This window comes from Scyliorhinus canicula, chromosome 17 (genome assembly GCF_902713615.1).
Source record: "Scyliorhinus canicula chromosome 17, sScyCan1.1, whole genome shotgun sequence".
Classification (NCBI taxonomy): domain Eukaryota; kingdom Metazoa; phylum Chordata; class Chondrichthyes; order Carcharhiniformes; family Scyliorhinidae; genus Scyliorhinus; species Scyliorhinus canicula.
The window spans coordinates 21,647,730-21,673,901 of record NC_052162.1 but is presented as its reverse complement, the minus strand read 5'-3'; the positions used below and the strand labels follow the sequence as shown (position 1 = coordinate 21,673,901).

The 26,172-nt window shown below is 46.7% G+C and overlaps 1 protein-coding gene across 1 annotated transcript in view; it reads left to right on the top strand.

Moving 5' to 3' along the window:
- The window catches only part of LOC119952315 (phosphatidylinositol 3,4,5-trisphosphate 5-phosphatase 2A-like), a 156,298-nt gene that overhangs the window by 55,518 nt on the left and 74,608 nt on the right, over nt 1-26,172 (top strand). The window contains exons 3-4 of the mRNA XM_038775969.1: nt 3,417-3,480; nt 24,531-24,675. Of these exons, the coding sequence (XP_038631897.1) occupies nt 3,417-3,480; nt 24,531-24,675 (209 nt within the window). The remainder of the gene's footprint in view (nt 1-3,416; nt 3,481-24,530; nt 24,676-26,172) is intronic.

Sequence of the window (26,172 nt, the reverse complement as noted above, 5' to 3'; positions counted from 1 at the left end):
GATTCCCAGCTTGGGTCACTGTCTGTGCGGAATCTGCACGTTCTCCCAGTTTCTGTGTGGATTTCCTCCGGGCACTCCGGTGTCCTCCCACAAGTCCTGAAAGATGTGCTTGTTAGGTGAATTGGACAGTCAAAATTCTTGATTCTGGTCAGGGAGTCAATATTCAAAGCCGACCATGGGATTCTTCATGTGGTTAGCCTCCTTGAAGAAATAATATAGGGCTGGATTCAGGGTCAATGGAGCACCACATCCTGCACTGTGGCCTTTCAATTTCTTACATTAGTTATCTTTAGGGCCTCTATTATTTCATGGCAAATTTTGAGCAATATTATGTTATAAGCTCATGTCTATGCACAAATAGGTTGTGATTCTTCTCAGGCAGTCCCTCAGAGTCGAGCATGATTTGCTTCCACACTAAACATGAGTTGTCAGATGACTGTTGGGTCCAATGTGTGACCTACAGTCTCTGTCACAGGGGGTGCAGTTGGTGGTTGGAGGAGTGGGTGGGGGAGGAGCCTGGGTCCCACCTGCGCCTTTCAGACTTTGGATGTCCTCCCTTAAGGTCCAGTGGCCATTGGATCTCCCTCCACTCCTTCATGTCACTTCCCAGAAACTCCAAAGGTCCACTTTCCAAACAACACCCCCCCCCCCCCCCCCCAACCCCCTAGGACATTCCTGGGATCTCGCAATGGCTTCAGCTTGCTCTCAGTTATGAAAGCCGAGATGTTTAGCTCCTTCTTTCTTGCGTTTCGGATGGTCTTGAGCCAGGGATTTCCAGGTGTCGGTGGGGATGTTGCAGTTCTTCCAGGAGGCTTCAAGGGTGACCTTGAAGCGGTTCTTCTGCCCTCCTGGAGCTCGCTTTCTGTGTCGAAGCTCCAAGTAGAGCGTTTGTTTCGGGGGTCTTGCATCAGGCATGCGGATGATGTGGGCCGCCCAGCAGAGCTTGATCGAGTGCGGTCACTGCTTCGATTGCGGGGACGCCGGCTTGAGCGAGAACACTGACCTTCGAACGCCTCTCCTGCCAATGGATTTGCAGCATTTTGCAGTGACGGCACTGATGGTACTTCCCAGAGTTCCCAGGTGCTTGCTGTATATGGTCCACATCTCTGAGCCATACAGGAGGATGGGTATCACTACTGCTCTGTAGACCATAAGCTTGAGGCCAGGCCTGAGGTGCTGGTCTTCAACACTCTCTTCCTCAGGCGGCCGAAGGCTGCATTTGGCACACTAAAAATGGCGCTGAGCTTTATCATTGGTGTTTTCCCTTGTTGACATTAGGCTCCCGAGGTATAGAAAGTGGTTGAGATTGTCCAAGGCCTCATCGTGGATTTTGATAACCTGGGGCAGTGTTATGTGTAGGGAAGGTTGACCTTCATGTCAATCCACCTTTTTGAAGGTGGTCACGATTACAGCATCTCTGAGATCTCCTGGCATGTCCTCCTCCATCGAGATAAGGGAAATGAGGTCATGCATTTGCACCAATAGTGCTTTCTGCCATATTTTAATGCTTTGGCTCGGATTTTATCTGCTCCTGATTCCTTGTTGTTCTTTAGCTGTTGGATGGCCTTTTCCATCTTGTGGCAGGTTGGGGTTTTGCTCAGATGGTGGTGGGGAGCATGCTGTGGTATAGAGTCAAGGACACTCAATCGTGTTGAAGACAGAATTTCGGTTAAGGAGGTCTTTGAAGTGCTTCTTCCAGCGGGTGAAGACTGCCACTCTGTTCTTGATGATCACCTCTCCATTCTTGGCCAGCAGACTGGGGTGGGGCCTTGCGTGCTTGGGCTATAGGTGGCCATGACTGTGCTAAAGAAACCTTACGTGTCATAGTCGTCAGCTAACTGCTGGACTGCTTTCTCCACCCACCATCTGTTCTCTACATTGTAGTTCTTTGCTGGACCTCAGTCATCAGCACTCTGCAGAGCTGTTGTCTTGCAGTGTAGGGTTGCTCTTTCGGGTTTAGAAAAGCCTCGAGCCTGTCTGTCTGGGACTGTCCAAGGACTTACACCTCTCCTCCCCCCACCCCAGCAGTGTAAATGTTCTGCAAGATCAGGATGGGCGAGAACCCAGGGGGTCCCGTTTCTTCAATTACACGTTTCGCTCCACGCCTTTGCCCCCAACCACCTAAAAACCTGCTGGTGGGGGAGCGTGAAATCCAGGCCACTGTCTTAATGGAGCACAACATCCTGCACTCTTTCTATTTCTTTTATGTACATTTTTCCAATGAAGGGACAATTTAGCATGGCCAATCCACTTACCATGCACATCTTTTGGTTGAGACCCACACAGACACGGGGTAAATGTGAAAACTCCTGGTTCATCTCTCCTGGTCCACCCACGTTACCGCTCCCATCAAGAAAGCACAACAGCGCCTATACTTCCTCAGGAAACTAAGGAAATTCGGCATGTCCACACTGACTCTTACCATCTTTTAAAGATGCGCCATAGAAAGCATCCTATCTGGTTGCATCACAGCCTGGTATGGCAACTGCTCGGCTCAGGAGCACAAGAAATTTCAGGGAGTCGTGAACACAGCCCAGTCCATCACACAAACCTGCCTCCCATCCATTGACTCTGCCTACACCTCCCGCTGCCAGGGGAAAGCGGGCAGCATAATCAAAGACCGTTCCCACCCGGCTTACTCATTCTTCCAACTTCTTGCATTGGACAGGAGATACAAAAGTGTGAGAACACATACCAACAGATTCAAAAACAGCTCCTTTCCCGCTGTCAGCAGACTTCTAATCAGCTATCTTATGGACTGACCTGATTCGTACTACACTCCTGTATGCTTCACCTGATACCGGTGTCTTATTGTGAACCTTGTCTTGCCCAATTAGAGTGGAATTGAGGGCTTAAGTGGGTCGGTGCATAATCGATGGACCGAATGGCCTCCTTCTGCATTGTCTGTTCTATGTTCTATTATGTATTTTCTTTTTATTTTATTTCCATTTACTAAATGATCTGTTTGAGCTGGTCGCAGAAAAATGCTTTTCACTGTACCTCGGTACACGTGACAATAAACAAATCAAACCCAATCCATACCTCTTTCTATTTCTCATACCAGTTACCTGTATGGTCTCCATTACGCCATGGCAAATTCTGAGCAACATTGTGCAGTAAGCTCATATCTATGAAGAAGTTTTGATTATCTATAAATTCATTTCTACTTAACCCTTGTTTAAAAAAAAAAGCACGGTGCAAGGTTGAAAGATAGGGAGGCAAAAGCAAAGCTTCATGGAGAGGAGATAAGAAATTTTGTTTCCCCATATTTGGAGTCAATTTTGTATCCCAGAGCGGAAAGGATAGCACATTGCACCTTCAGTCTCGTGGGCATGCTGAGCTTCATCTGTATATTGTAGCCATCTTCAATCGTGGCAAATCTACTCGAGACTAACATGTCTCTTCTTTCCATGCAGGTATCTAAAGCAAGTTTATACATACAGAATCCTGCAAGACGAAGAAGGGTTTCTGGCTGTCCAGGTAAGCAGAATGACATTGCATATTTGTGTTGCTTATTGTTCTGCATTTAGTCTTGAGCACACTCATGTTTGTACATTCTTATTTCATCCATTCATGGAATGTGGGCGTCAGTCACAATACCAGTTTTTATTGACCATGAGAAGGTTGTGGTGAGCTATCCTCCTGAACCGTGCTGTAAGTGCACTCACAGTACTGTTGGGGAGGGAGTCCTATGAGGTAGATGATGGCTCTGAAAGGCTGATTGGGTGTGTGTCAAGAACAGGGGTGGGCAAACTACGGCCCGCGGGCCGCATGCGGCCCGCCAAAGGTATTTCTGCGGCCCACCAAGTCATTAAAAAAAAAAAAAAAGAAATTTTCTAAAAAAAAAATTTTTTTTTTTTTTTAATTTTTTTTTTAAAGGTTAATGGGTGGGGGGGCTGTTGGATTACTTACTGGCATAGGGTGGATACGTTGACTTGAGTAGGGTGATCATTGCTTGGCACAACGTCGAGGGCCAAAGGGCCTGTTCTGTGCTGTACTGTTCTATGTTCTATATGAGGCGCCCAGAATCATAACCGGGTGAAGTAATTATTTTACTTAATATACTATGCGGCCCTTTGTGAATTGTGAATTTCTGAATGCGGCCCTTGCACGGAAAAGTTTGCCCACCCCTGGTCAAGAACCTTTTCAGAGGCCGAAAAAGGCTACTCACAAATCGAGACGGAGCCTTCCACGTCATACATTTGCAGCATCTTGGTTGATTGATTATTTACCGTTCTTGACTTAACTCTTCACTGCTTTAGCAATCGTCTTTGACATCAAGAAATTCCACCAGTACTTACACAGTAGGCCCTTCACCATCATTTCTGACCACAAACTGCTCTTGGGTCTCTTCAAAGAGGACAAGGCTATTGTGCCAATCACCTTGGCAAGAGCTAAACAGCTGGCTTGTAATGCAGAACAAGGCCAGCAGTGCGGGTTCAATTCCCATACTGGCCTCCCCGAACAGGTGGCGGAATGTGGCGACTAGGGGTTTTTCACAGTAATTTCATTGAAGCCTACTTGTGACAATAAGCGATTATTATTATAATTGAACAATCGGCTAGTTAGTTCTATCCGCCTATGAACATACTTTCAGGCACGAACCACATAGCAAATCTGAATGCTCTTGGACATCTATCCTTGCAAGAAAGTACCTGTACTCCAATTCCACAAGAAATCATCATGGCATTAAATTGTTTCTACACATTGCCAGTCTTGGCAAAGCAGATCAGGTATTGGACTAATCAAAATCCACTTCTGTCCAAAGAGAAAGACAAAATGCTTACAAAATGGGTAAATGAGCCGGTTTCCGAGGAAATTAAACAATTCTTTGCTTGTAGAAAGAATTGAGTAAGAACAGCCATTCCTGTACCAGGCCGGGAGATGCTCTTTACTGAATTACACAGCGCTCATCATGGCATCTCTAAGATGAAGGTGCAGATGACACTAAGATAGGTGCTGTTGCATATAGTGAAGGTGCCTGTTGGAGAATACAGCAGAATATAGATAGATTGGAGAGTTGGGCAGAGAAATGGCAGATGGAGTTCAATCTGGACAAATGCGAGGAGATGCATTTTAGATCAATTTCAGGTGTGAATTATACAGTAAATGACAAAACCCTGAGGAGCTTTGACATATAAGGGATCTTGGCATTCAGCTCCATAGTTCCATGAAAGTGATGATGCAGGTGGATAAGGTGGTCATCAAAGCATGTGGCATGCTTGCCTTCATCAGCCAGGGCATTGAGAACAAGAGTTGGCAGGTCATGTTACAGTTGTATAAACTTTAGTTAGGCCACATTTGGAGTATTGCATGCAGTTCTGGTCGCCACACTACCAGAAGGACGTGGATGGTTTGGAGTGAGTGCAAAGAAGGGTTACCAGGATGTTGCCTGGTCTGGAGGGTGTTAGCTATGAGGAGAGGTTGAATAAACTCAGATTTATTTTGTTGGAAAGATGGAGACCAAGGGGAGACCTGATTGAGGTCTACAAAATTAGGAGATGTATAGACAGGGTGAATAGTCAGAAACTTTTATCCAGGGTGGAAGACTCAATGACAAGGGGGTACAGGTTCAAGGTGAGAGGAGAAAGGTTTTGTGGAGATGTACGGAGAAATTGTTTCACGCAGAGGGTGATGGGAGCCTGGAATGCATTGCCAGTGGAGGTGGAGGAGGAAGGCACAATAGCAACAGTTAAGATGTATCTTGATAGACACATGAACGGGCGGGGAAGAGGGTGGATACAGATCGTTTGGGCAATAAGTAGTGGGTCTAAATAAGGAATCTGGATTGGCGTAGGCTTAGTGGGCCAGAGGGCCTGTTCCTGTGCTGTAATGATCCTTGTTCTTTGACAGATGTTATGGCAGGATAATTGATGCTGATATCAAGGAGCTCGTAAAGCGCTGTAAACAGTGCCAACTGCAACAAAGGTTTCCTGCCACGGCCCCACTGCATCCTTGGGAATGGCATGGCCGGCCATGGGTGCAAATCCATATCGATTACGTTGGTCCATTTTAGGGCACAGTTTTTTGTCAAATTATTGCTTGCCTGTGCTTAGCTATCAAACTCACCACAGTCTGGGAACTGCATGGCTGCTTATTGCCTAGTCTCATAGAATCATTTTTAAAAATACTTAGAATACCCAATTCATTTTTTCCAATTACGGGGCAATTTAGCATGGCCAATCCACCTACCCTGCACATCTTTGGGTTGTGGGGTGAAACCCACGCAGACACGGGGAGAATGTGCAAACTCCACACGGACAGTGACCCAGAGCCTGGATCGAACCTGTCAGCAGCAGTGCTAACCACTGCACCACCGTGCGGCCCTCAATAGAATACCGACAACGCCGAAGGAGACCACAAAAACTTCTTCTTAATATAATCCACCTGACCTCCATTTTATTTTAAAAGCCTCAATTTAACACCTTGCAAATCTTTTGCAGAGTGTTGCAATGTTTGAACAAAATAAATGTCAAATATTCAAATGAAATCTGTAAGTTGATATTAGATGTCCTGGGACATTATTTTGGATAACGATTTTGAACTGGATGTATGCTTCAGCAAACCTCGCACCCCGAGCCTACTTTCAGTTTTTGGACCGCTGAGGATGATTGATAAGAGATAACAAATTCCAAGCATTTTGAAGATTTATTTTCCCTGAAGGAACTTAAGTTTGCAGCTTCTCCAGTGGCTGCATTCACTGTTCAGGCTTGTACTTTGCCCTATACATGCCTGTTCTGAGTTAACTGACCTTTCAGTCACTGAGGAACAGAAAAATCAACTCCCAATTTCACCCGGTGTGCATTTCTGGATGTCAAATAATTGCTGGCCGGTGCTTCGCTATCACACTCACCACAGTCTGGGAAGTCTGTGGATGCTTATAACCTAGTCTTGTAGAATCATAGAATTTCTACAGTGCAGAAGGAGGCCATATGGCCCACCGTGTCTGCTCCTACCCTCCGAAAGAACAGCCTACCCGGGCCCATTGCCCCACTCTATCCCCATAGCCCCACCGAAACTTTGGACACTAAGGGGCAATTTAGCACAGCCGATCCACCTAACCTGCACTGCTTTGGACTGTGGGAGGAATCCTACTGAGACAGGATGAACATGTAAACGCCACACAGACAGTCACCCAAGGTCGGATTTGAACCCGGGTGCCTGGCGCTGTGTGGCAAGCAATGCTAACCATTGTGCCACGGTGCCGCCCGCACGCATGAAGAATGGGCAGAACATCACAGGTAGTGCCTGTTGTGTTATGCTGCTTCGGATAACACAGGTTGCTACTTGATGCAGTCTTAACTAAAGGATGCTCCAGACTTTGAAATGAATTCAACGTGTTTATTGAACGATTAACACAGTTCCCAAATGAGTTCGACTCTCTGCTAATCACACTGTAGTAACTTAGTCTAACTGTACCAGCTTGCTCTAAGCCACGTGCTGGGGTGTGATGCTGCTGATCAACCCTGTCTAACTCCCTAGATGTCTGTCTGTGGAAAGAGGCAAGGTGTGAGTGCCTCATCCCTTTTATAGTGTTTATGTCATGCCCCCTTGTAGTGATGCCACCTCTGAGTGTTCTGACTGCCCATTGGTTGTGTCCCATTCTGAGTGTTCAATGGTTGCATGTTTACATATCATGACATCTCCATTTTTTTTGTATATACATGTGAATGTGTCTGTCTCATGTGACTGACTGAGGAATACAGAACAGAACAAACAAAACTAATGCTCGTAAGTCCAGTCTCTGAGGCTTGAGTCTGATCCTCGTCAACCACCGGAAAGGGGTTGGAGGGGATGACGGTGCCTTGACAGGCGAGTGGGAGGCACGACTGGTGGTGCAGATCTGCACAGGGCTGCATAGTGGTTTGGTTACCCACAGTTTAAACAGCGTTTGCCTCTTGCAGGGCAGTTTTTATTAAAATGGGCGGTGCCGCAGTTCGCACCGGTCATGATGTCGGCGTCATGATGCTTAATGCGTCGTTGTGCATGCGTTGTGTGATTCTCGGATGTCTGCACCTGTGCAGTGCCGTTTTGTGTTCCCGATCGCATTGCGCATATGTCGGGTCCCGTGAAGAGCGCGCAAAATGGCCGCTTTCGTCAATGTGGAGGCGCTGCATCCGAGAGACGGCCTGAACACTCTCCACCTCGTGGGAGGCTTGTTTTTCACTTTCTGGCGTTTTGTACTGTGAATAGCGATTTTTAGAGTGCTCATGCACAGTACATGTTCCAATCGCGACTGGCAGGGTCATGTGCTTGATTTTCAACAATTGCTCTCGCGGAGGATCAGAGTTGACTCCAAAAACGATTTGGTCTCTGATCATGGAGTCAGTGATATCACCGAAGTTGCAGGATTGCGCTAGCAGTCTCAGGTTAGTTGGATAGAAGTTGAAGCATTCGTCTTTACCTTGCATCCTCTGCTTGAAGATGTAGCGCTTGAAGATTTCATTGGTGTCCTCCTCGCAGTGGCTGTTGAATTTGTCCAGGATGGTTTGGTGCTTCGTTTTGACCTGCTCTTCGGAAAAGTGAAAGGAGTTAAAGATCTCTATCGCATGGTCACCCGCCGTGATGAGTTGAAGAGCTATCTTCCGCGCATCGGTCGCACCATTGAGGTCGGATGCTTCCACGTATAGTTGAAATTTCTGCTTTAATGATCGGCAGTTGGTACTAAGATTGCCGGTGGTGCTGAGCTGATGAGGAGCCTCAATCTTGTCCATTGTGCCTGTATTCAGTAGTTGGTTGTCACGGATCTTGGTGAGTTGAACTAAAAAGATTGAACAGTCACTCCTGGTATCATGTGTTATCCTGCTTCGGATAACGCAGGCTGCTACTTGATGCTGTCTTAACCAAAGCATGCTCCAGACTCTGAAATGAGTTCAACGTGTTTATTGAACTATTCACGCAGTTCTCAAATGAGTTCGACTCTCTGCTAATCTAACTGTAGTAACTTAGTCTAACTGTACCAGCTTGCTCTAAGCCACGTGCTGAGTTTGATGCTGCTGATCAACCCTGTCTAACTCTCTAGATGTCTGTCTGTGGAAAGAGGCAAGGTGTGAGTGCCTCATCCCTTTTATAGTGTTTATGTCATGCCCCTTTGTGGTGATGCCATCTCTGAGTGTCCTGACTGCCCATTGGTTGTGTCCTATTCTGAGTGTTCATTGGTTGCATGTTTGCATATCGTGACAGTGCCAGCAATCTGTAAAACAGTATCCCAACAGAAAAGTCAGCAGAGATAGGAGAACAGATTAATTGTTTCCTTATTTTTTAAAGCTAAGCTGGCAATTCCTCCCCATTTGCCCACTCTCCTTCAGGCTAATGCCAGCGAGTCTAGACCCATGCCGCACTCCGACCCCTCATTTTGAATTTTACACTTTGTCTTTAAACTGGAGAAACCCTTCGTCATCACAGCCTGCAATTCACTTCCATCTGGTTTCCATCCAAACCATTGTGGCACTATCTCCACTGTACTTCTCCAGTCGGACTGATGCCAGATGGCATCTGCAATACAGCTGTGCTGCGTAAGTTCAGACTCTATGCCACAGCTTAGTGGAACCAATCAGTGAACAAACTAACCACACAACATTTACTCTGTGAAACTTGTTTGACCATAGTTATAGTCATATTTATATCCAGAAAATTGCGTGTTTCATTCATTTAGACCAAGAGACTTTCTTTAGTTTATTCCTTATTTCTATATTTTGCTCAAATTTGAACCACATGGTTTGAATTGTGTTATCATTTATTGATCAAGTTTCAACATTTGTACTTAATATTAGCTTGAAGCACCCGAGGTCAGGAGTAATAAAGGCTTGAAACTGAGTAAAGTTTCTGTGCCATGCATCAAGTAATCTTACCGCAAGTGTTGCATTCTTTAGAAGCAGAGTAACTTTCCCACTATATCTCGCTCTCCAAAATACTCCCAGGCAAAGTATGATTTAAGTCATTGTAAATCTTCCTGTACTCCAACAGTACAGATCTTGACACGAAATTTCAGTGAAGCAGAATTTCAGTGAACCACTTAATCAGATTCATATTTCTATCCGTCCCCTACACCCACCCTGTCTCCATCAGCTACACTTGTGGTTTATACGAACGAGGCTGCTCATTTAAGATCAAAGTGTGGGCTGTTTATCACCTCTACCCATGGCTACTACTGATTAGAACTTTTACAGATAGTACAGAGAGGACAATTTCACCTCATCTCTGTGGCTCTTATTCAAACCTCAACCTGGAAGTGTGAAAGGGTTAACAGTATGACTCCCCCATTTCCTTACAAATGTGTGCAATCGGACCTTTTTAAAAAACTTATTTAATCCCCATTGTCTGTCTTTGTTGCAGACTTTCTGGTGAATTCTTTCTTTTTGGTGATAACAATGAAGTCACTTGAGTGACGCATTTCCTCACTAAATATCAAGGGTTGTTTTTGCACAATCCCTGTGTCGATGTGCAAAACTGAAAAGCCTGAGCTAAGCCCACACTCTGATCTATTTCCTCTAAGATCAGATAGTGAACATCAACAGAACAGCTTTGCTGTTTGCTGTCTTTAACTAAGATTCATAATTTTTACTTCAAGGGGATTGAGTATTCGTGAAGCAATGGCATCCACCATTCTCTGTGTAATCAATGTCTGTAATTGTGAGAATATCTGTTGCTATTTCGAGGAGAATTTCTAATGTTCCAGCCCAATGAAAACTGTGATTCAGGTTTCCCTTGGAGAAATCCTATCCAGGAAGGGTTGACAATTCCCCATTAACTGGGACCACAGGCAGTTTAGAAATGCCACACCCTGAAAAAAAAGTATTCTATGGCACGGTGGCACAGTGGTTAGCACTTCTACCTCACAGCTCCAGGGTTCGTGTTCAATTTTGGCCTTGGGTCACTGTGGGGAGTTTTCACTTTCTCCCTGTGACTGCATGGGTTTCCTCCGGATGCTCCGGTTTTCTCCCACATTCCAAAGTTGTGCAGGTTAGATGGATTGGTAGTACTAAATTACCCCTTAGTGTCCAGGGTTGTGCACATCAGGTTTAAGGGGATATGTCGGGGCAGTGGTCCGAGGTAGATGTCTCTTTCGAAGGGTCGTTGCAGACTTGATGGGTCGAATGGCCTCTTCCTGCACTGTGGGGATTCTATGATTTGTCTTTTTCAGGGTTGATTTCAGTTTCCAGGGGGCCTCAAATTGCAACCTCAATCAAATAAATGGACCTGTTCCTGGTAGCTTTATGGAAATGTTTCTCTGTTGAAGCTGTTGATATTGTGTTGGAGAACAACAATTTGTATTTGTATGTCACTGTGCGTATTGAAAATTGTTTCAAAGTTTCTAACGGAGCATTCGATGGGGCGGAGATGAGGTGGATGGAAAAAAATGCGTAAAGAGGCTTATGAAAGTTGGGAGAACAACGTAAGTCAGTATTTCCGAAGAGAATTTGGAAGACTTGCGTACACTGACCCAAAGATTGGCTTCTGATGGTTAAAAGGAGGAATCAGAGAACATTCATTTTCCAGGGTTTGAGTTAAGGTGGGGGGGGGGGGGGTCATTACACATAACTCCAGAGTATTTCCCACATGTGATGGAAAGAGACCTCAGAAGTTGTGGTGAATGTAACGTAGTAATTCACACTGTATTTACCAATACCATTGTAAGCGCAGTAGTGTTATCCGACCACTAGGGGGAGTAGCTCTGGGAATGCTCAGGAGTTTGTACAGGGCTCCACCCTTGGCTCTGCCCATGACTCCTCCCCCTTGACTGCTGTATAAATAACCGTGTGCAGAGCCAGCCTGCAGTTCATCGAGAGTCCAACGGGTAACAGGCTGGCTCTGTAGTAAGTAGATTAAAACCACTGTTCATATCTTAAAGCACGTGTCTCGTGAATTGATGGTTCCATCAGAAGTATCAGTTCCCTGGGGCACAGGGGACCCGGGAAGCTTGGCAAAAGTGGAAATGATGGAACGAGCGAGGTTTTTTGTGGCAGAGAACTGTCCAGGATTCGTTGAGGTTTTTGGAAAGGGACGGGAAGGCTGGTGAGGAGAGCAGTTGGGGGAAACAATCCTTCAGGATGGAAATGAGATGCTGAAGTGGGAGATTCAGGGAGTTCCATGCACCTGACCTTGAAACGGCATGGGGAGAAACCAGTTCCCCCGCTGGGGAGGGGGGGGGGGGGGCGAACAATGGAAATGCTATTGACAGCGGAGGGATCGGAAGTTCCTGCCGCTGGCCAATGGCGGGTAACCTCTGCCATCCCAAAACATTCCACGGGGTGGGGGCGGGGGAGGGGTGGAAAATCCCATTTTAGGACTGAGAGCAAAAAAAAATGAGGACAAACAGAGGAATGTTGCGATCTATTTTGTTTGCCCCGCTCCAAGTGCAGCATAGTTTTAGTCTGTAGCATGCTTGGCTGCACCAAAGGTTTCTTAAGCTTTGCAAAAGCATATAGCTCGAGTCATTTTCCACTGTAGTGCAATGTAAGAGCTACCTTACTGTGGTTTGGTACAATTTCAATCCTCTCCTGATTGGTCTAGCTGAAACATAGTCAAGACCTTCGTTCTATTTCTGGGGTGGGCTGCAGTATGTTGCTGAAGTGATATTTTTAGTTGTGCAAATTTTGATTTGATTTCGTTGCTGCAGTTTCGGGTATGGGAGTTGATCGGCGTACTGTGCCAGTCCCTTCCAGAAATCTGTAGCACAAAGAGCAACTATTCATAGAATCGCTACAGTCACTACAGTGCAGAAGGAGGCCATTCAGCCCATCGAAAATGTACAGCCCTCTGAAAGAGCATCCCAACCAGGCTCCTTGCAACCCTGTAACCGAACTTAACCCACACATCCCTGGACACTAAGGGGCAATTTAACATGGCCAGTCTACTCAAACCTGCACATCTTTGGACTGTGGGGGAAACCAGAGCACCCCGAGGAAACCCATGCTAACACGGGGGGGAATGTGCAAACCCCAGACAGGCAGGACAGGAATTGATGGGTCCCTGGCGCTGTGAGACAGCAGTGCTAACCACTGTACACTATGCCGCCCAGGAATAAAAACAGCATGGGTCTTGTATAAAGTGAACTGAACCACTGTTATAAAGACAATATGCTTAACCATAAAAACATAAGTGGACATTCTGAATTTTCCCTCCGTGTACCCAAACAGACGCCACAGTGTGGCGACTAGGGGATGTTCACAGTAACTTAATTGCAGTGTTAATGTAAGCCTACTTGTGGCACAAACAAAGATTATTATTGTGGTGCAGAAAGAGGCCATTCAGCCCATTGTACCCGAGCCAGACAAAATCGAGAAAAATGAAACTAGCCACTCATTTTAATCCCACTTTCCAGCCCCTGGACTGTACCCTGGAGGTTACAGTAATTCAGATGCAGATCCAGGTACCTACTAAATGAATTCAGTGTTTCAGCCAAATTAGGCAGTGAATTCCAGGTCATCCACCACCCTTACTTTCCTCTTGTCCTCTGTACTCCTTAACCCAATCACCTTAAATCTATGCCCCGTGGTAACTGACCCCTCAGCTAGGGGAAACAAGTTTTATTTTCTATTTGTTGTTCCAGAACAGTCGGAGGCCATTCAGCCCATCGTGTCTCCACCGGCTCCCAAAAGAGCTACTCAGCTAGTCTCATTCCCCAGCCCTATCTCCGTAACCCTCTAAATTAATCACTTTCAAATATATATCCAGCTCTCTGTTGAAACCTCCTGTGGAATCCACCTCTACATTCACCCAGGCAGCGCATTCCTCATCTCACTCCCAGCTCTCTTGCTGACCATCTTGAAATGATGACCCCTAGTCACTGACATACCAACGAATGGAATCAAAATTTCCTTCTTTACCCTGTCAAACACCTCAGTAAGGTCATCTTTTAATCTTCTCTGCTCCAAGGAGAACAAGGCCAATTTCTCCAATCTTTCCTTGTATCTAAAATTCCTCATTCCTGGTGTCATTCTAGTAAATCTCCTCTGCATTCTCTCTTGGGCTTTAACATCCTTCCTTAAATAAGGTGCCCAGAACTGAACACCATGCTCCAAATGTGGTCTGACCAATGATTTGTGGCAATGCAGCATCACTTCCTTGCATTTATACTTTATGCTATTTATAAATCCAAGGGTGCTATAAGCCTTTTTAACAACTGTTTCAACTTGCCTGGCCACCTTCAGGAAATGATGCACTTGAACCCCAAGGTCCCTCTGCTCCTGTACTCCCCTCAAAGTTGTACCATTGAGCCTATCTTGTCTCCCCATGTTTCTTCTACCAAAATGCATTACCTCACATTTCACTGCATTGAAGTTCATCTGCCAGGTGTCTTCCCATTTGGCCAACTTGTCAATGTCCCTTTGAGGTCACTCAGCGTCATCCACACAATTCACTGTTCTGCCTAGATTAGCATCATCAGCAAATTTAGAGATTTTGCCCTCAAAATCCACTTCTAAATCATTTATATAAATCAGAAAAAGCAAGGTTCCCAACACTGAGCCCTGGGGAACACCACTTTCAACTCATCTCCAGTCTGAAAAATGCCCATCTATACTTAACCTCTGTTTCCTATCTCTTAGCCAACTTCTAATCCATGCTGCCAAGGACCCATCAATCGCAAACATTTTTAATCTGCTAACCAACCTTCCATGTGGCACTGTATCAAATGCTTTCTGAAAGTCTTTCCTATCGACCCTATCTAGGTCCCATATTAATTTGTATACCTTGACTAGGTTAGCTCTGAGCCTCCTTTGTTCGAAGGAAAACAACCCTAGCCTACCCAATGTCTCCTCATACCTGTATTTTTCAAGCTCCAGCAACATTCTCGTGTCTCCTCTGCACTCTCTCCAGAGCAATTATGTCCGTCCTGTAATGTGGTGACCAGGATTGTACACAAAACTCCAGCTATGGCCTAACCAGCATTTTATACAGTTGCATCATTACATCCCTGATTTTGCATTCAATACCTTGCCCAATAAAGGAAAGCATTCCATGTGCTTTCTTAACCATCTTGTCCTCCTGTCCTGCCACCTTTAAGTACCTGTGGATATGCACCCCAAGGTCTCCCACTCTCTCAATCCCTCTCAATATCCCCCCATTTGCTGAGTGTCCCCTTGCTTTGTTTGCTATCCCCAAATGTATTACCTCACACTTTTCCAAATTGAATTGCATTGTCCTCTTCTCTGCCCACTCCAGCAAACCATTGCTATTACGCTGGAGTCAACAGCTACCCTCTTCATTATCAACTACATGGACAATTTTTCGGTCATCTGCAAATTTCCCTCTCATGTCTCCGACATTTAAGTCTGAATTATTAATATATACAACAAATAGCAAGGGCCCCTGCCCTGAGCCCTGTGGAATGCCACTGGAAACCGCTTTCATTCACAAAAACTTCCATTGACCATTGCCTTTTCTTTCCTGTCACCAAGCTAATTTTGGATCCAACCTGCCACCTTCCCCAGTATCCCATGAGATCCTGACTAGTCTGCCATGTGGGGCCTTGTCAAATGCCTTACAGAAATCCATCTGGAGAATTTCCACTGCACTACTCTCATCAAACCTTGTTACTTCTGCAAAATATTCTATTAAGTTAGTAAGACATGATCTTCCCCTGAAGAAAACCAAACTGACTATCCTTGATTAATCCGTGCCTTTCTAAGTGACAGTTTAACCTGTCGCTCGGAATTGTTTCCAATAATTGGCCACCTACCAAAGTCAGACTGACCTGTGACATTATAGAAATGCTCAGTATACAAAGAGTTAATGTCATGTTACAATTAACCACTAGATGGAGCTAAATGAGTACGATATAAAGCACTGACTCTCAGGCTTCTGGGGGAGGGAAGGCTGGAGTAGAGTGCATAGGAGAGATCTGGAGAGGATAGAGTACAGTTAGAGTTAGAGTGTAGAGACTAGAGTTAGTAGAGTGTAGATTACTATAGTTATTGTAGGTGGCGGCAGACATCAGTCATGTGACATCCGGCGAGAGGCAGAAGGGTGTGAGGCGTACTTCAGGACAGTCGCACATAAGGGTAGTTCTAGGAGAGTCCAATGCAACTCTGTGATAACGTGGTCTGTATAGCATTCTGATTGTTACCTTACCGAGTGTACATCATCATTCTGGATAGGTCACCAACAGTTCTGTAGAATATTTGCAAAGACAAGATTACAAACACAACCGTGTGGACTTTTAGAACATAGAACATAGAACAGTACAGCACAGAACAGGCCCTTCGGCCCTCGATATTGTGCCGAGCATTGATCACCCTACTCAAACCCACGTATCCACCCTTTACCCGTACCGCAACAACCCCCACCTCCCCTTAACCTTACTTTTTAGGACACTACGGGCAATTTAGCATGGCCAATCCACCTAACCCGCACATCTTTGGACTGTGGGAGGAAACCGGAGCACCCGGAGGAAACCCACGCACACACGGGGAGGACGTGCAGACTCCGCACAGACAGTGACCCAGCAGGGAACCGAACCTGGGACCCTGGAGCTGTGAAGCATTTATGCTAACCGCCATGCTACCGTGGCCTTATGGGCCCTGACGCTACGTCTAGGTGGATCCCCAGATGGTACATCAGGAGTGGAGGCGGCCTGCTGTGATTCCCGCCCTGCGACCTAGGTCCCCGTTGGTGGCATTCTTCTGGAGCAATCCATCCTGGCTGCTCCTCGGGTGTGTTGTCGCCCAGTTCTGCCCACTGCTCACCACATGCAGCAAGTACTGGAAGGGGAGAGTCCGAGGTGCTGCGATGTTCCGGTACCTCCCCTGCGGGGGTCACTGGCATGGGTCCAATCACCTCCTCCTCTCTTGGGGTTTCGATGGCCCTCGGGTACCCAAGAGAGGAGGGTGATAGACGAGCTACCCCCTGAGGCTCCCCTGCCACCTGATGAGGTCAGTCATGGAGGCCCGCTCTGTTCTCAGCCAGGGTCTGCATACTAGTGTCCATGGAGCACAGGGAGTAGACCTCGCCCTCTGGGACTGCAGCACATCACCCATTTACTGTGCCACCACCTTCTGGGTCCGTGTCACATTAGCCAGTGACTGTGCCATCTCCCTCTGGGACTGGGCTACCTCCCTCTATGCCGGTGCCACGTTGGCCAGCGCCTGCGCAATGCCGCTGATATTCTCAGCATGGCCGGCTGTGACGAGGCCAGACCCAGGAGCACCGCTGTGATTTCCAGGTGAATCTGGCACATGTCTGCCTGTGAGGCAGCAGCCCTGTCCTGGGCCTCAGCCAGCACCTACACAAAATGCCTCAGGCCATGGACTTGCTGATCCATAGCCACAACCCTCGCCCCCAATGCTTCCAAAGCAGACACCACCATCACCTACCATCCTCACACTTTTGGCAGCATTCTCCATTTCTGAGACTATGGGCTGGATTCTCCAACTCTGCGGCTATGTCCTTCGGATCGGCGTCACCCCTGCACAGATCCTCCACCTGGTGGGGGGCTTGCAGCCATGCCACGTAAAGCCCCCGGCTTTACCTGCGGATACGGCTGGAGAATGGTCGGGTCCGTGGTCGCGCATGCGCGGACAACATTGCAGCGCGCGGAGCCGGCCTGCCAATAACTGCCCCCCTACACCCACCCCCAGACCACCCTCCACCTGTTCCCCCAACCCCCTCTGAAGTCCCCCCTGCCAGCGGCCGACTCCCCCCCCCCAACTGTGGCAATGCTGGACACAGTCCGCAGCCGCCACGCGAGCTCCCCCAAAGTTGTGAGGACACGGCGTCCCATGCCGTCGGGGACTTGGCCCATCGGGGGCGTAGCATCGGGGGAGGGTCTCAGGTAGCGTTCTGAGACCATCCCGATGTTGTGCAGCGTACTCCTCAAGTCGGCTTTTTTTGAGGGAGCGGAGCATCAGAAAAACGGCGGCGCCCTTGATTCCAGCGTAAAAACGCATTCTCCAGTCGATCGCTGAATGCGATTTTGGTGCCGGCGATCGGAGAATCCAGTCCTATGTGTTGACTCCGGCGTAGAATTTGTGGACTTTCACAAAAGCAAAACTGGAGCTGAATCTGGATCAATTCAGCAACTATGGAGGAGCTAGCAGCACGTGGAACACAATCATACGAATGAGAAACGGTGTGGGAATCACCGGGACCGTGATTGACACTCAGGAGGCTGACAAGCTGCAGCTGCATATACGCACTTCATTCCCCACACACACTCATCCCAGCCAACAAGATGTCATTGGTTGTGCTGGAGCACGCCCATACAGCTGATGGGTCGGCTGGGACAAGAGGGGGGTGACCTGGGGGGTGACCTGGAAGACACCTATACAACCCATGGCCCTAAGTTCTCAGTGGGCTGTTAGCGGTGTGTGCAGCTGCATGGCTGCCCTTGCCAGCTGCGGAAATGGTGTTCTGTGTCCGTCCACTCCAACCTCACAGCCCACCCGCTGGCCTCCATCCGCTACTCCCCCTGGCCCTGGCAGAAGCCTCCCGGCCAGCAGTACAACTGCCAGCAAACTATGGTGATGTTGGACACTTTCCGTATCCCACCTCTCTCCCTCAGCAGTCACGATATCGGTTTCATGATTTTTAAAAGCACAAGTGGAACTGCGCCATGGGGAACTCGGCTCTTCAGAGGCGGAGCATTGCGGAGACCTTGGAGAACACTGGGTCGGGCCCGCTAAAGACATGCAAATGGTGTTTACTGTTCATGCTTCCGGAGTCCATTGACGCCACTGTCGAGGTGATGGAGAATTGCAATTTGGCGTCAAATTGGTGCCCGCCGTGATTTTAGTGTCGGAACCTATTCTCCGCTCAATCGCGTTTTGCGATTTTGGCATCAGCCAATGGAAAATCCCGCCCTTGGTCTTCTTTTATTCTCCAAATAGCACAGGAAGCAGAAGGCTCTAGACTGGATTCCAGCATTACAAATATTGCAAGCACAATTCGTGCAGCTTGAAACTGTTGGGCAATTACCCGATAATAATCACGCTTTCAGCTGATACTTTTTGCATAAGAGAGGCTTCCCTTTAAGTGGTGGCTTCCTGTCAGTTGAAAACTTGCCCGCTGCTGAGGTTAATTTTCTGCATGTTGAAGGCACAAGCCCACTGTTGATAGGAATCACAAGACGTTGCTCTTATGGTGACAGCTTGGCATGAGATTACATTGTCTGAACATAGAACATAGAACATAGAATGATACAGCGCAGTACAGGCCCTTCGGCCCACGATGTTGAAGTATAGGACTTGGCCGTTGCTTGTGAGACCTACAATGGGATTGTTCAGCAATTAGCGCGCAGCTAGCGAATGGGCTGAGATCAGACAAGATTGCATTACTCTCCCAGTCTATGCAGGAGCAAGCCCCACTAAATAAGAAAATAGGAGGTAGGACTTTGGAGCAGGAGTAGGCCATTCAGCCTATCAAGTCTGCCTGGCCATTCAGTAAGATCATGGCTTATCACATAATTACAGAATTTACATGCAGAAGGAGGTCATTCAGCCCATCGAGTCTGCTCTGGCCCTTGGAAAGAGCACCCTACTTAAATCCACCCTATCCCCGTAACCAAGTAACCTCACCTAACCGTTTGGACACGAAGGGCAATTTAGCATGGCCCATTCACCTAACCCTGCACATCATTAGACTGTGGGAGGAAACCGGAGCACTTGGAGGAAACTCTCGCAGACACGGGGAGAACGTGTGGACTCCAAAAAGACAGTCACCTGAGGCCGGAATTGAACCCGGGTCCCTGGAGCTGTGAGGCAGCAGTGCTAACCACTGTGCCACCATGCCATTGCGTGCACATGCCTCATCCTTTTATTTAATCTTAACAAGCTGCTCAGTTCAAGTGCAATTAGGGATGGGCAATAAATGATGGCCCACCCAGCAACGTTCACATCCAGTGAATGAGTTTTAAAAAAATACTCCCTTTTTATACCTCAAACTCCCTCGTATACCTAGACCAATGCTGTGTAGCAAACGTGCAGATAAGGGGTAGACAAGGGGTTTGAGTCTCTGTCTTTTGCCATCACCTCTGTTTTCCCACACAGCACAGGCCTTGTCAAGACAGGAATCCCGAGGGTGGTTCTTTATCAATATCGGACCCGGCTGATTTACATGTTTTAACAGCACAGGTTGAGCAAAATGAATTTGGATGATGTCCTTGCACTATCTATTCAAAACTTCAGCCTAGAAATTTAGACTGCCTGGTCTGAAATTTAGTGTTACTTAGTTGCATTCAAATTCATCATCTTATTGAAAGTAGACTTTCTCCATGTCCCTGATTGGGTTGGCAGATGTTTCGTACGAGGCCCAGTGTTGCTGTTTGCAGTAGCTGCACTACACTACAAAGAACACACTATGGTCAGCTCGACACATTTTAGAGCAGGGGTGGGCAAACTTTTCCGTGCAAGGGCCACATTCAGAAATTCACAATTTTAAAGGGCCGCATAGTATATTAAGTAAAATAATTACTTCACCCGGTTATGATTCTGGGCGCCTCATGTAGAACATAGAACAGTACAGCACAGAACGGGCCCTTCGGCCCTCGATGTTGTGCTGAGCAATGATCACCCTACTCAAGTCAACGTATCCACCCTATACCAGTAAGTAATCCAACAGCACCCCCCCCCCCCCATTAACCTTAAAAAAAATTTTTTTTTTTTTAAATTAAAAAAATTTTTTTTTTTTTTTTTTTTTAATGACTTGGTGGGCCGCATAAAAACCTTTGGCGGGCCGCATGCGGCCCGCGGGCCGTAGTTTGCCCACCCCTGTTTTAGAGTAAAGCTCATCGGTTGACAGTAACCACATCCTGGTGACTTCATTGTTCAGAGAGACCTCAAGTAGAAGTTAACTAGACTGAAATAGGCTAAAGCTGAGAGTTTGGAACCGTGGGGAGATTCTCTTGTATCAGGTCACACCGTGCGGAAGTGGTGGGGGAAGGGCGTGAGAGTCCATCGCACCCGCCTGATGGAATCAGTGCGAGGATTGTATGTTTTTGTCGTGTTTGAGCTGCACTCGAATAATTCCAGTGAGCTGCCGGTGCTGGTTGAATGCTGCGAGTCGCAAAGCGTGTGACAACCGTGCGAGCAACAAATCCAATTGCGCAAAGCTGAGAGCGCATGTGAAAGAGAAAGAGGCAACAGTGGGCAGGAGGAACCTTGGGGGGCACTGGCATTGGGTGGATGGGTATTATTTTGGGATCAGGCGAAACATTTAGATCTGCTGGATGAAGGGAAGAGAGTTCCACGCAGTGGAAAATGAAAATAGCGCTGGGGCCCTACATACTACCTATCAGGCTCCTGCCTGGTTGGATTCATCTGCTAGTTGCTAGAAAGTTCATCATGGGTGTGAATGGGCATGAATAAAATGGCTCTGCAATCGTCATCACCCTATCACCCAAAATGTGGATGGAAATCATAGAGTCATACAGTACATCGAGTCAGCACCGACAAAAATACCCTTATCCTACTTTCCAGCACTTGGCCCACTGCCTTGAATGTTACAACATTTTAAGTTCTCGTCCATGTAGGTTTTAAAGGTTGAGAGGTTTCCCGCCTCTACTACCCTCCCAGGCAGTGCATTCCAGACTCCCACCATCCTCTGAGATTTCCTCAAGTCCCCTCTGAACCTCCTGCCCCCTCACCTTAAAATGATGCCCCCGTGGATAGGTGGATTGGCCACGCTAAATTGCTCCTTAATTGGCAAAAAAAATGAATTGAGTACTCTAAATTAATATTTTTAAAAAATATATAATTATTAACTTAAAATCATAGAATGCCTGCAATGCAAGAGGAGGCTATTCAACCCATCGAGTCTGCACCAAACCTCTGAAAGAGCACCCTACCGAGATCCACTCCCCCACCCTCTCCCCGTAACCCTTCATAACCTTTGGGCACTAAGGGGCAATTTAGTATAGTCAATTCACCTGACCTGCACAACTTTTGGCTGTGGGAAGAAACCCCATGAAGGCACTAGGAGAATGTTCACACTCCACACAGAGAGTCACCCAATGTCGGAATCAAACCCGGGTCCCTGACACTGTGAGGCAGCAGTGCTAACCACTGTACCACCGTGCCGCAAATATTTTTGGAATAAATTACTTCGGGGAAGATTTTAGCAAGCCCACGAGAGTGGGAAACGTGGTGTGGGGGGTGACTGAATTAGCAAGAATTTCGATTTCCTGATGGTAAGTTGAGATGCAGAGATTCAGTAAGTGGCTTGTTCGCACCGTGTTGGGCCTCACACCAGCCTGTGGCAAGTTTCATTTCCATGCCATGAAGGCTCAACTCATTCGTACAAAACTTCGTCAGCAGCGCACAAAAAACTTGCCTCATCCAGTTCACGTTTCTTTAAAGGTGGCATGAACCAGTTTGCTTTGTGCAGTTGGATGTAATGTCAGCGGTTTCCCTTGTTGAACTCTGTGACACAAGGGAGGGGACCAGGACAATGGCAGCTTCCATTGGGAAGCTTGGGACCAGCAAGGGTGGTAAGTCAGTGGTGAGGGGGAATTGTGCTGTGAGGTCGGGGGCATGGAATGGTAAAATGGGAAAGGACTGTAGTCCTGGGTGTGAAGGCAAAATGGGGTTCTGGGGACAGTCAGTCAAGGTAAGAAAATTAGGTGCCTAAAGTGTGGTGTCAGTGCTGTCAAAAAGTGAGACCATCTCAGAATGTTGGCTGGCAGAGTCTTTACAGGACTTTGAGTTCATCTATGACATTTGAATTATCTCCATTAAAAATGATCTCCGACAATGTATTTTCGAAGGCCATAGCAGAGCTCAGAGTGCAATTTGAACCATATCCCACCCAGTGTATTACTGGATACCATTCAATCATGAACAAAAGATACAACATTGTTTCTTAACTTATGCACTCTACTACACACGTGCAAATTTGGTTCAGATAAAGGTAAAACAATAAAATCGCAATTTATGATTGTCTCAGTCTATTTTATGGCAGGCCGGTAGTTTCTCAGATGAGTTGATGTTTTAGTTGAAGTGAAGGTCATGTAAAGCAAAGTATTCTTAGTGAGCTGCAAAGCCTATTATAGTCAAATTCCCACTCACATTTAGTTAACACAGATTGAGATTTAATGCTTCTTTTGCCCATTGTAAAAAAGAAAGATGAGCCAGCTGGAATGCTATAGTTCCTTTCTTGATCCTTAAACAAAAGCATGTGTGAATTTCCCCAGATAGTTTTAATGCCTGTTTTTAATTTGGTATTTACTTCAAACTCAGGAGTGTCTGGAGCTTTAAATGCCAAAGGTCACATGATTTTCAGTAGTCATTTTAATAGCCTGTTTGCTTTCAAAGTTTTTAGATATTTACTGAAAATTATTTGGAATATGACACAATGTAATGGGAATTATTTAAACTTTAAACTTGAAATAGCACCTATGCTCTCAATATGTTTTATGTTAATGGAAGTGGAGTCGGGCAGGAATGTTTTGGCTGTGGTGCAGGTCCTTCCTGTTTGACCATGAGGGTCTTTTATAGCCCATCCATACCTGCTACATTATCAGCTGATGCAGGTTTCACCACTGAAAAGCCCTGCCATGCAACGTGCATGTGTTTCCCATGCACACCACCAACACTTTAAAATAAAAGCAAATTACTGCTGATGCTGGAATCTGAAACAAAAACAGAAAATGCTATTTGACAAAGTGTCATCCAGACTTGAATCCAGACTATGACACCCTTGGGATGATGATACAATCACAGGTAAAGCAGCCTGCTTGATTGGCACCCCAGTCATCATCTTAAAATTTCACTTCTGCACTATTGACAGACAGTGGCAGCAATCTGCACCAAGATGCACATAACCAAGCCTCCTTCAACAGCACAATTCAACCTGCGACCTTTTCCACCTCGAAAGACAAGGGTAATGGGTGCGTGGGAACACCACCACTTGCAAGTTCCCCTCCAAGTTGTATACCATCCTGACTTAGAAGTATATCACCCTCTCTTCACTGTTGCAAGATCAAAATCAGGGAAATCCCCCTAATAACAACTGTAGGTACATAGAACATAGAACATACAGTGCAGAAGGAGGCCATTCAGCCCATCGAATCTGCACCGATCCAATTAAGCCCTCACTTCCACCCTATCCCCGTAACCCCAATAACCCCTCCTAACCTTTTTAGTTACTAAGGGCAATTTAGCATGGCCAATCCACCTATCCCTGCACATCTTTGGACTGTGGGAGGAAACCGGAGCACCCGGAGGAAACCCACGCAGACACGGGGAGAAAGTGCAGACTCTGCACAGACAATGACCTAGCAGGGAATCAAACCTGGGACCCTGGCGCTGTGAGGCCACAGTGCTATCCACTTGTGCTACCGTGCCGCCCATATGAACTACAGTGGTTCAACAAGGCAGCTCACCATTACCTTCTCAATGGCAATTAAGGATGGGCAGCAAGTGCTGGCCTAGCCAGTGACTCTCGGGTCCCGTGAAAGAATTAAATAACAATTCCACAGGGAATGAGAGAATTCTTTTGCAAAACTACTCAGTGAGTTTTTAATTTTTTTAAATAAATGAATAAGCCAATGAACTCAAATATCCTTAGTCATATCCTGTGATTGTGATGTGTTACAGACTGAAAAAGGTGTTCCAGTGAAGCGATTTTCTTGCCTCATCGATCTGATGTTAAACTATCAGCAACCGTATCAGGGGCTGGTAACACCACTGCAATATCCTGTGGAGAGAGAAAATGAGAAAGAGATCTTGGATGACCTATCAGGTGATTAAACATCATTGATGAATGGTTCCAGTTTGATTTGCTAATATGAGTGTTGATAGTGCCAGCGAGCGTAATGTTGTTTCACTTATTTTGCAATCAAGCGAGTATCAAGCACTCTCAGTTCAGGTTTAGTGCAGGCAAGGTTCAAGGTAAAACTCCGTCCATGAAGCTTAATACGGCAGTCATTTTTGGCACTGCTCTGGCACGGATTAGAACAAAGAACAAAGAACAATACAGCACAGGAACAGGCCCTTCGGCCCTCCAAACCTGTACCGGTCAAGATTACCAGTCTTGGCCGAAACCCTCAGCATTTCCTGGAGCTATATCCCTCAATACCCATCATATCCATGTATTTGTCGAGAAAAGATTAGTTACAGGATAAAACTACCAGACACATGAGGGATCATTTAAGGGGCTTCCTTTGGCCAAACATGAAAAGAGGTGCGAAGAAAATACGGCTGTAATCTAGATTTAGCTCACAATTCTTACCTAAATTGTTGATGACCATAATCTGAATTTGCCTGTCAGTGTTAAACCAGACACGGTGGTACAGTAGTTAGCACTGCTGCCTCACAGAGCCAGGGACCCAGATTCAATTCCAGCCTTGGATAACTGTCTGTCTGGAGTTTGCATGTTCTCCCTATGTCTGTGTGGGCTTCCTCCGGGTGCTCCAATTTCTTTCCACAGTCCAAAGATGTACAGGTTTGGTGGATCGGCCATGATAAATTGCCCCATAGAGTCCAAAAGGTTTGGTTGGGATATGGGGACAGGGCAGAGCAGCGGGAGCAGAGTTAAGATGTTTTTTGGGAGAGCTGGTGCAGGCTCATTTGAGCAGAGTGGCCTCCTTCTGCAGTGTAAGAATTCTAGGATTCTATCACATGGTCAACAAGTGATGCAATTTTCAGGGAACAGTACATGTGGGCTTCGTGTACCTGCTTCTACCGTAGATGTACCACCAGAGCACCACCGGAGGGGCTGGTTTAGCGAGGGGCTGGTTTAGCTCACTCGGCTAAATCGCTGTCTTTTAAAGCAGACCAAGCAGGCCAGCAGCACGGTTCGATTCCCGTACCAGCCTCCCTGGACAGGTGCCGGAATGTGGTGACTAGGGGCTTTTCACAGTAACTTCGTTGAAGCCTACTCGTGACAATAAGTGATTTTCATTTCATTTTCAGATGTGGAAGTCACTGGCTGACACACTGTGGCAGTCCACAAAATGACTCAGTGACAATAGATGAGGGATCACGGGTTTTTATATTGGGCACATGGGTTCCATGATGGATGCATTCCAGATGAGGGGAGGAATGTCCTCTGTTTCCTGAATCTATGCTTCCTCCAGCAGTTTGCATTTCTCTGTCTTGAGCTGATTTCCCATTCTCCATACAGACCAAGTGGGACCCCAAGCATGATGCCCATGACCAAGCTACCCATGTCAACCCTTTATAGGTGTCCAACAAGGTAGTGCAGAACAGCATTTACTCTCTTGAGAGCACTTCCAAA